The 11,441-nt window shown below is 42.2% G+C and overlaps 1 protein-coding gene across 1 annotated transcript; it reads right to left on the bottom strand.

Moving 5' to 3' along the window:
• Positions 1-326: 326 nt before the first annotated feature.
• LOC123405981 (wall-associated receptor kinase-like 6) lies at positions 327-6,818 on the bottom strand. The gene is made up of 4 exons (XM_045099489.1): positions 5,841-6,818; positions 2,373-2,849; positions 1,814-1,963; positions 327-1,734 (listed from the first exon to the last, which is right to left on the bottom strand). Exons 1-4 carry the CDS (start codon positions 6,757-6,759, stop codon positions 482-484), a joined length of 2,799 nt encoding a protein of 932 aa, XP_044955424.1. The 5' UTR covers positions 6,760-6,818; the 3' UTR covers positions 327-481.
• Positions 6,819-11,441: the final 4,623 nt, after the last annotated feature.

Here is an 11,441-nt window from a genome sequence, read left to right on the forward strand (position 1 = left end):
GGGACATGATCATCAGGGTATAATAACAGACTTCATTTATTCAGACATATAGCTGAGGGGTTGGATCAGAGCTGGAGAAGAAACATATCCAAGCTGGGTATACAGCAAAAGGGCTCCAACCTCCAAGAGACCCGGAAGCAAGAGGAAAACTAGAAAAAAAAAAGAGAAAAGCAAGATAAGCAAATAGCGACAAGGACTCAGCCTGGGTCGAACGGAATGCCTGCGCCTGCTAGGTTCCACAGGTGGATTTCCAATCTGAATAGTACTAACCAATCTGAGTAGTGAAAAGCAAGAACAGCAAATACCAAGGCAATTTAAGACAAGAATAAGAATGAAACTTTCCAATCTGAATAGTATTAACCACACATTATTTAAGGCAATTACAGAGTATACTTTACCCTCCCTATCAAAGCACGAAAATAATATAGCATTTCAATAGGAGAAGCAGACAACCAAACATTAACGCTGGGAACACGATAAACTAGCGAGGGAGAGTCGCCGATGCCATGAACTCTTGCTCCAAGCTGTAGCAATTTTGGTTCCTTTGAGAATCTATATTACTTCGGTCTACTCTACCACTCGGAGTAGTCAACATCGGAAGAGTGTCTTGGCTTTGTCCACTTAACAAGGGTTGCATGTCTTCATTTTTTAAAACAACCTGAGATGATCTCAACCTTTTAGATCGCACATACTGCAATTTCATCTCCACTTGTTTCATTGTAGGTCTCTCTTCACCTCGTAGTTGCAAGCAAGTCTCCGCAAGAGTGGCGATATCATTAATCTCTTCATTTGTTGCTTCCTCGAGAACTTGAGTAGCTACTATTTCTGCAAGTGGTTTCTCCCTCATCTCCCAAAGGAAGTAGTTGGACAAGTTTTGCGTTAGCCCAGAGTCACTTGTAAAAATAGGCTTCTTTCGGAGCAGCAACTCTACAAGTACTACACCAAAACTGTAGACATCACTCTTCTCATTCAACATACCCGTGTGGTAATATTCTGGATCCAAGTATCCAAATGTGCCTTGTATATTTGTAACAACGTGAGTTTGGTCAATAGGAACTAACCTTGAAGCACCAAAATCTGATACTTTTGCAGTGTAATTTCCATCTAATAGTATGTTAGTGGACTTCACATCACGATGAAATATCGATACCGAAGCAGCTGAGTGTAGGTAATACAGTGCTCCAGCAGCTTCCGCAGCAATTTTCAAACAATCATCCCAGGAGAAGATAGAGCTGCTAGTGGTACTGGCATGAAGGATTCCAAATAACGAACCATTAGGGATGAAGTCATACACTAGCAGTGGGACTTCGGTCTCAAGACAACAACCCAAGAGCTTCACAATATTCCGGTGATTTACTTGGGAAAGGACTGCAACCTCATTGATAAACTGGCTTAGCTCAACTTGCTCAATGACTTTAGACTTCTTTATGGCCACTACCCGTTGATCGGATAAGATGCCTTTATAAACCATGCCATGCCCTCCACGACCAACGATACGCGTGGGATCAAAATCATTTGTTGCCTTTTCTAACTCTGATAGTGAAAAAATCTTAGTGTTGTCACTTGCATTTTCATCTGATGATATCAATTGCTCGAGGAGTAGACCTTGGTTCTGCCGAAAATGCTTTCTTCGCAGTTTCTTCTTGATGTCTTTTTTCCATCTCCGGATGAGTAATATTACAATTGACATGAGAAGTATAATTCCAAAACCAACGCTAATCCCAATGGCGATACCTGTAATGATTATGTCCGCCATTACTGTTCAAGATTTTATGGAGCTCATTATGTGGAATTGGTTGTACCATGAACTCACCTAGTACCAGATTTTGTTTTTTAGTCGATACGCACATCTTTAATGCAGTGTCATACACTGTATTACTAGGACATTCGGTGCAATAGTGACCTCCTTTGGTATTATGACAAGTCCCATTACATGTGCCTGGTGCGTTGCACTCGTCAACATCTGCAACAATAAGTATATATAACGCAAGATTATAATACATAAGTATTGTAACTAAGTTTCCCAGTAGTGCCTGCACGTAATACTACCGTAGGTTATTTGAGCTTAATGTAATTTGAATATTAGGGGCACAACAGAAATTAAATTATAGAATGAACCCATACAGATTTTTGTTCGTAGACAACTTATTTACAGGTTACCATGTGCACAAAGTATATATAGAGGTCGAGCTTGAGCGCGTTTTTGCATATCTATATTTTTTTACTTTGAGATTGTTTGGAGATATAAAGGTATCACTTCTCTAAAAGGTGTGCGATCACCCATTCATTATGGCAGTTCCCTAACACAGAGATGTTTTTCATATATACCCAGATGCACAACGGAGGAGGAGGCAGAGAGATGCAGTGTGTACCTTTGCACCCATTGGAGACATATGGATTCCCGTCAAAACCGGCCATACATGTGCAACGGTAACCATAATATTCTAGTTCGGAGTTGACATCCAAGCATTTGCTATTCATGCTGACACATGCATATCCGGTCTTATTCACCTTTGCCTCGGGGCATGTTAAATTGGCTACGGCCCACTGTTGTGGTACTACACCTGCGGAGGCAACATAGTGGCCTGGATCTTGAGGTACCCTCACCGAAATGTCCTCTTCGTCATATATGCTGTATTTAACATTCACTAGCCCCTCCATGATATTTATATACTTTACATATTTACCGTCCACGTCAGGAAACTGGAGGGTAGACAAAGACGAATTTGTACAGTTGAGCTGAAATGACATCCTTGCAGAACAACCGTGCTCTAGGCCAAATGGGAAAGGGACATTGATTTGTCCACACCGTCTAGAGCAGTTGGTCTTCCGTTGTTTCGGATCATACCCTGATTTCATTAAATAAAAAAAGTCAGTGCATCTGTTTTAAGATTACCCTCTCATACAAGAAGAAAATCGTACCTACTACAAGAGGTCACGTGATCAACTCCTAAAGATCGTAAGAAATTAATGACATGACCAAAACACACAGTTTCATATTTGGAATTTTTTCGAATTTTCATACCGTGACCAGAATTTACGAAGAATATTTAGAGAAGAATATTTTCGAGCTCCAAATGAAGCGGACACCATAAGAATTCTTGAGATGGGTTCATCAAAAGGCTTTCTATGAATGCTTGAAAGTATCAATTGCATGCATTGAAAGTGGAAGTTTTGCCCTACTACATAGCATGGACGGTTCAAGGAAAAGATAAGGATGCAACTATAATTCTAGAATTTGTGTCATCAAATGGCATTCATATTCTTGATTGCTAGGATCTAACAATGACCTGACTGTTCTGCAAAGATCTCATCCTTTTTCAAGGCTTTCTATTGGCGAGGAAGCTCCTGTGAATTTTGAAATTAATGGCCGGCAATACAACATGGTATATTATCTTGTTGATGGATCCGGCATGGGAAAATATTGCTAAGATAATTTCAAAGCCTCAAGGTAACAAGAATACTCACTTTGCTAGGAGACAAGAAGCATGTAGACAGGATGTGCATGCATTCGGGGTCCTCCAAGCTCATTTTGCAATCGTTCGTGGTATTGATCGCTATTGGCATAAAAAAAACATGTGGCGCTTCATGACCGCGTGCGTCATATTTTCATAACATGTTCATAGAGGATGAGAGGGAACAACTGGCGGACTATCGCTATGAGAATGAGGGGAACAAAATGTATATGCCACCTGTTGAGCCAGAGAAGGATGAATGGGGATTGCAAAGATTTCTAGACGTGCATCAATGGATAGTAGACGATGGTGGTCATGAACAACTCCATGATGATCTAGTTGAACATATGTGGGCACTTCATCGAAGCATCGGTTTTGTTTGAATTAGAATTTGATTTTGAATGTCGAATTAAATTTGGTATAATATTACTGTTGAATTAAACTTCTGATGCATGGCGTTGGATGTCAGGAGGTATACAGACCATGGTCTTGGAGTTTCTTAGGATCCACCTTAGAAAAGGTAGAATAATCCTACAACTCATTATCATGAAATAAAAGGGCCTAAACATGCCGAAAATTCAAAACGAAGCTTGTACTCATATACTCCTTCATGTACAAAATCCAAAAAACTGTTTTAAGAAGTCGTTTTTTTTTGCAATGACCATTTTTGTTTCTTCTATACATGTGAATTTTTTTGTGAGAACAGACTTGTGGCTGGTCTGGGAAATAAACAACGCTAACGGTGAAAGTGCCCTTCTACACCCGAGCTCAAATGAGCTCGGGTCAACTGTAAATTCAAAAAATATTGAAAAATTCTGATTTTCTTACAGCAAACTTTGACAATTGTTCTAAGATCTTGCAAAAAATAAAAAGTTCTCTTTTAGCCACGACTTTCATAAATGTGATTTCACGATGAAACTTTGCGAGCTCATGGAATATTTTTCATAGTTTTCCACAAAAAATCAGTTTTTTCTAAACATTTTAAAATTATTTTTTGAATGTACTATTCATCCAAGCTCATTTGAGCTCGGCTGCAAAAAACATCACGTCCTACGAAAAAAAGGCTATTTTCTTCATGAACATGGGCATGCAGTTTTAGGAGATACGTCCATCTTCATTTCTTAAAAAATCAGGAAATTTTTAGTTTTTTATTATTTTGATTTTACTATTCATGCGAAGTCATATCGGCCCAAAATCCAAAATGCCTCACCCTAAGATTTTAGAATGCCATATCCATACCAGGCAATAGACAACACTAAGATGCTACCCAATGAGAGGGCTAAACCTATTTGGCGCCGCAGGCGCCCGTTGCAATGCGATTTTGCAAACGGAGTACTGCAGCATTCCCCGCGCTGGGCCGGCCCATGTAGGATGAATCAAAGGAAAAAATGAGAGGTGACGTACAGCGTGGGGTGGCGAGTGGTTTTCCCACGTTGCTTTCCTCCTTTCTTTCTTATTTCTTATTTCTTTTTCTTTTTATATTTTACCTCGTTCAATGATTTTTCTTTTTTGTTTGACCTGGTTCAACAATTTGAAAAGAGGTCATTAAATTTGTTCTTTTGTTTTTTATAAATGATGAATTGTTTTAAAAGTTTTGAACTTTTTTCAAATTTGATGTTTTTTTTCAAATTTGATGAACTTTTTCCAAAATCGGTGAACTGTTTTTCAAATTTGATGATATCCTTTCCAAAATTGGTGAAATCTTTTCACATTCGATGAACTTCTTTCCAAAATCGTGAACTTTTTTCAAAATCGGTGAACTTTTTCTAAAAGTCGATAATTTGTTTTTCTAAAATCGGTGAACTTTTTTCCAAAATCGTGAACTTTTTTCAAAATCGGTGAACTTTTTCTAAAAGTCGATGATTTGTTTTTCTAAAATCGGTGAACTTTTTTCCAAAATCGATGAATCTTTTTCAAAATTGGTGATATTTTTTTGAAAATTGATGAACTATTCTAAAATTTAAATGAACTTTTTAATAATTTGATTGACTTTATAAAAATTTATTTTTAGTTTTCTTCTTTCTTATTAAAATCAAAAGTTGACCAGTCAATTCATCAAGCGTGACCGTACAAAACAGCGGTGAGCGAGCAAACGTCAGGCGCGGCGAGTTGATAGCTCGCCACTTGGGCCGGCCCATGATTTGGCTGCTTGAAGCGTTAGTTGGAGGTCCCCAATGAAAGTAGCCTTGGCTGCGTCAAACAGGAGATCATCGGCTTTTTATGGTTTTGATTTTTTTCCTGTGAAGTCTGTATATGTGAGCATGTGGGGACAAAATTGCTTACTGTTGCAGACTATTTTTTGTTGGTGAATACTGTTGAAGAAATTCGCTGTATAAGAGAAGTACACACTAAGAAAAACTAGGCTTTTTATCTGAGAGCAATTACCTTTGTCACGCGAGCAGCCATCCGTTATGTATGGATTGCCTCCGTAACCACCGTCGCAGTCACAGTAATACGGAGCAGGACCAGTATACTCATACTGAAACATCAGGCGACTGGTGCTATTGTTGCTGAGACATGCATAATCTGTGCTGTTTTGGAAGGGCCCATCAGGTTCATCAACGGTGATACCCCAGGAGATAAAGACGTAATCAGTGCTTACATCAATTGTATCCCATATGGAGCTTCGGTTACTGTGCGCTTTGAACTTCAGCTTTCCAATCTTGTGGCGGACGAACTTGATGTCGAAGCCGGTAGCAGACGCGGATATATAATCGGTGGAGCAACATCCTGTACCGTTGCAGTCCTGCCTGAGGCTGGACACCTTATCCGTGATGTCTTCGTCAGGGCATGTAGTAGTGCACTGACCCACCGTCTTGTTCGTATCGTGCTCGAGCACATACATGTCGAAGTCGCAACCAGTGAAATTTAATTGTAAAGAATAGAGACTGGGAGATCTCCCAGGATTCCAGGAGATGTTGTATACATCCTCCTCAGGTCTCACGGGGACGGATTGGGAAAACGATACCTCGATATATTGTCCGGCATAGCGACCGCCGTCAACCGTGATGCTATCGACGACCTCGGTGATGCCGTCTTGCAGGAAGAGTCTGGGGGGCTGCGACGCACCGTGGGTTCTGTTGCAGAAGAGCTCAAAGTCTTGCTGCGGCCGCCGGAAGCAGCCCGGCCCTATGCCGAACGGGTAGTCGAAGCTGAGGTTGCCACAACTCTTGTGACAGCCGGCCAGGGAGGGAAGATCACTCCTGTTCCGGCCCTGGCTTCCTTGCACGCCAGAGGATGCTCGTGCCGTTGCCGTCCATAGCATCAGCAGCACGAGCAAGCAGAGGAGCCTCATCTTCTTCATCACAGTACTTGTGGGAAAATGGTGTATTGAGCTTTAGGTGTCTCGCTGCTTTAGCTTCCAGCATTGGTACTCTCTTGCATATTTATGTACCTGTCCAGTATCACCATTTTCAAACGGAATTGTACACTCGTATTCCATTTTCAAACGGAATTACACGTTCCGTCGCTGTTGTGGTGGAAAAAGGAGAGACATTTTCCGAACTTGGTTTTGTAAGGTAGGGAACGTCTTTGAAGAGTTCAGCATATCACCTATCACGGGTTAGAATGGTGTACAGTATTAATTTCTGATGTAACACATACTTACTTGTGGCGAGAACAAGTCCGTGTATCCTCTGCCACTCAACGGCTTTGGATATTTCTGTACTGCTAGTGCAATTCAAAACTCCCCTCTCGCATTGACTGACTTTGTGGAGTCGCAAGTCTTTGTTTTCAAGTGGAGATCATGACATATGGGGTAGCTTTCTTATTTAATTAGCAGAAGATCGACTTATTTTTCAATGGAACGCATACATAACTTCAATTACCCTGGCAGCACGGCAAACATCGCAACTCAAACTCTTACTAGATCATTGATGACGCACGTTGCTACGCCCGTCTATTAATACGATAAATGATAGGATTTTTTGTAAATACTTATGGGCACATGAAATATATTATACTTGTACAAACATAACTTTATATTAGTCAATAATCAATGAAACTCTCATATATACTTTAATAAAAGAAGTCAGGTTCACATACACAAATTGCTTGGTCTGACAACATACACATCAATGTATTCAGTCAATAAAACCAATCCATGTTGCAAGACACATAATAAGCTACATAAAAAATAAACATGCAACATGAGACATGAATTGTCACTTTAGATTGTATACATTGTGCATTAATAAAATGTTCACTCGTCTCTCTACCCAAAGGGCCGCCATGTTCCGCAACAAAGAAGAATTAGGCGGGCCTGGTGCAGGTACATATTTCTTGTGTGGAGTGCATCACACTCATGAAGAAGAATGCTAACAAGAATTTCAGTTAGTTAGAAAATCAAGTAACTGATATAATAAAAACCAAAAATGGGATGCCCTTCACTGGAATTTGGTACTGTAAAATAATAAAATATCTTTACATAAGCATAAATGAACATTTCTATTATGAGTGGAACACTTAACTTCTGCTTCATTTCACATACTCAAATTTGATTATTTGTTGGGTTATTCCAGATTTCCAACCGCTGTAGTCGGGATGTTCCAAGGCCTCTAACCCAACCACCTATCAAGATATTTCTAACATCTTATGAACTGAATCATGATGCTAAAACATAATAATGATTGTAGAAGGTAAATGGATCTGCACCTTAATTATATGAAATCAATGCAAAGAGTTGCCACGACATTAGCTACAAAATCAATAGAAATTTTAGTTGATTTAATGGATGCATAGCAATCAACGGCATTTGAAGATGCAACATCATCAAGCTTTCACTAAAACTGCGAAAAACACACACGTGAGAACCAAACTGAAGATTGCAGTATAAAGAGTATATTATGGTATAACTTATACATGCATTCTCCTGAAATTACAACTACAGTAGGTTCATAAGGGGGCCTGAAATTACAACTACAGTAGGTTCAGAAGGGGGGAAAGCATATCACCCACTATAAGAAAATAACATTACTACTATAGTAGATCACATTTTTATGCTCAACATTTTCTTTTCATAGTTCTTCTGAAATTGGGGTTCACCATCTGTCATGTTTTCAGTAGAAGTTGTATCAGTACTCTGAACACAAGCAGAAGGGTGCAGCAGGTTATGAAGTGCCAGAATTCAAAAAACAGCTAGACCCTAATGGCACGTTTTGGCACTGACTCGAGTTCTGTACGGACACTATACGGCAGGCACAACAAGAGCTCACTTGGCTGAAGAAATCAAGGGAAGGCCAGGAGTCAGCCTGGGCATTTGGGTATTTTGGTTATTTCGGTTCGGGTAGTTCGGGTTATGGGTAATTCGGGTATCTAAAAATAGGAACCGGAATTTTTTCTGTCAAAAAAATACCCGAACCCAAATTACCCAAAATTTTGGTTCGGGTAATTCGGCTACCCAAAAATCCCAAAATATTCGGAGCATACATCAAATTTTAATATGAATAACTAGGGTAGTTTGGGTATTTTTGATAGTACGGGTATTTTTGTTAGTATGTGTAACATGTCAGTGTAACAATAACATGAACAATGTGGTAGTATGAATAATTTGGGTAGTATGGGTATTTCGGGTTTTCTAGACTGGAACCCGAACCCTAACCCGAAAACCGAATAGCTAGAAAATGAGAACCGGACCCTAACCCGATACCCGAATTACCCGACAATTCGGGTAATTCGGTTCGGTTCGGGTTCGAGTAGCGGGTTCGGGTACCCAAATGCCCAGGCTGTGCCAGGACAGCAACATGTACGTCTAGCCAACGTATAACAGCAAAATCAGAAAATGTAGGAGAGCAGAAGAGGAACGAGGATCTCACCTACCTGAAGACACGGGAACAAGCTGAGGAGGTTGGAGATGGACGGCGACTGGGCGAAGACGGAGGAGTCGTTTCAGCACAAGCCCTCGAGCGCATCGACTGAATCCGGATCCCGCGCCTCCGGTCGACAAGTGCGAGCACCTTGGCTCGATCCACCTTTCATCCGGGCTGGATCGACGTAAACCGGTCACTTCTCTGGGCCTGTGCCGCTAGATCCCCTTGAGTGAAATTTGGATTTAATCTCAAAAGTGAATCCATGAAAAAATCATGGTATATAAATGATACCGAAATCTCACTGTGGACGGTGTTGGAACACCATGTTGGTAACTATGACACCGGCCACCGGTCTCTCGAAAAAGAAAATATTGAGGATGACAACACATCCTTTTCATCGTGTCCAAGTCAACCCCCTATGAGCCGCCAGGAGGAGGTCCTTGCAACTCGTATCGTGGATCCAAAATAAAATGCCAAATTTTGGGTTGTGGATCCAGGAGGAGCTCACCATTACCGGCGCGAGGGTACTCAAGCGAGGTTGGATCCAACGATGGCGTGACACGAAGGAAAAATCCGGTTCAGTCCTTAGTGGTGTAGAGCCTCATCCGATCTGAGATTGGATCCCCTTTGTGTTGAAATCTTAAGGGTAAAGAAGAGGACAGTGGCTACACGAAGATGAGGCGGCAGTAGACCGCTTTGGCCCCTGGATGGGCTGAGAAAATAAGCCTATTTCACCAGATGACACGGTTTCGGCAATCGGAGCAGCGGCCCATTGTTGGGGAACGTCGCATGGGAAACAAAAAATTTCCTACGCGCACGAAGACCTATCATGGTGATGTCCATCTACGAGAGGGGATTTCCGATCTACGTACCCTTGTAGATCGCACAGCAGAAGCGTTAGTGAACGCGATTGATGTAGTGGAACGTCCTCACGTCCCTCGATCCGCCCTGCGAACCGTCCCGCGATCCGTCGCACGATCTAGTGCCGAACGGACGGCACCTCCGCGTTCAACACACGTATAGATCGACGATGATCTCGGCTTTCTTGATCCAACAAGAGAGCCAGAGAGGTAGATGAGTTCTCCGGCAGTGTGACGGCGCTCCGGAGGTTGGTGGTGATCTAATCTCAGCAGGGCTCCGCCTGAGCTCCGCCGAAACGCGATCTAGAGGTAAAACCGTGGAGGTATGTGGTCGGGCTGCCTTGAAAAAGTTGTCTCAAATCAGCCCTAATAGCTCCATATATATAGGAGGAGGGAGGAGAGGCTTGCCTTGAGGCTCAAGGAGCCCCAAGGGCTGCGCACCAAGGGGAGGAGTCCTCCTCCAATCCTAGTCCAACTAGGGTTGGAAGCTGGAGTCCTTCTCTCCCTTCCCACCTCTCCTTTTTTTCTTTTCTCTTTGATTTTCTATCTATGGCGCATAGCGCCTTCTTGGGCTGTCCCAGCAGCCCACCAAGGGCTGGTGCGCCACCTCCAAGGCCTATGGGCTTCACCGGGGTGGGCTGCCCCCACCCCCCGGTGAACACTCGGAACCCATTCGTCATTCCCAGTACATTCCCGGTAACTCATAAAACCTTTCGGTAATCAAATGAGGTCATCCTATATATCAATCTTCGTTTCCGGACCATTCCCGAAACTCTCGTGGCGTCCGTGATCTCATCCGGGACTCCGAACAACATTCTGTAACCAACCATATAACTCAAATACGCATAAAACAACGTCGAACCTTAAGTGTGCAGACCCTGCGGGTTCGAGAACTATGTAGACATGACCCGAGTGACTCCTCGGTCAATATCCAATAGCGGGACCTGGATGCCCATATTGGATCCCACATATTCTACGAAGATCTTATCGTTTGAACCTCAGTGCCAGAGATCCATATAATCCCGTATGTCATTTCCTTTGTCCTTCGGTAAGTTACTTGCCCGAGATTCGATCGTCAGTATCCACATACCTATTTCAATCTCGTTTACCGGCAAGTCTCTTTACTCATTCCGTAATACAAGATCCCACAACTTACACTAAGTTACATTGCTTGCAAGGCTTGTGTGCGATGTTGTATTACCGAGTGGGCCCCAAGATACCTCTCCGTCACACGGAGTGACAAATCCCAGTCTCGATCCATAATAACACTAGTGGGGACGGGGCCTTTAGCCCCGGCCTGTAAGGGGCTTTAGTCCCGG

Source organism: Hordeum vulgare, chromosome 6H (genome assembly GCF_904849725.1).
Source record: "Hordeum vulgare subsp. vulgare chromosome 6H, MorexV3_pseudomolecules_assembly, whole genome shotgun sequence".
Taxonomy (NCBI): Eukaryota; Viridiplantae; Streptophyta; class Magnoliopsida; order Poales; family Poaceae; genus Hordeum; species Hordeum vulgare.

What these genes read in the sequence shown, in the direction of transcription:
- LOC123405981 (XM_045099489.1), bottom strand. Translation starts at nt 6,759, where the DNA reads ATGAAGAAGATGAGGCTCCTCTGCTTGCTCGTGCTGCTGATGCTATGG. An exon ending in TGGCTGCTCGCGTGACAAAG is followed by an intron (nt 2,850 to 5,840) that starts GTAATTGCTCTC and finishes TAATGAAATCAG; the next exon opens with GGTATGATCCGAAACAACGG. An exon ending in AAAACAAAATCTGGTACTAG is followed by an intron (nt 1,735 to 1,813) that starts GTGAGTTCATGG and finishes TAATCATTACAG; the next exon opens with GTATCGCCATTGGGATTAGC.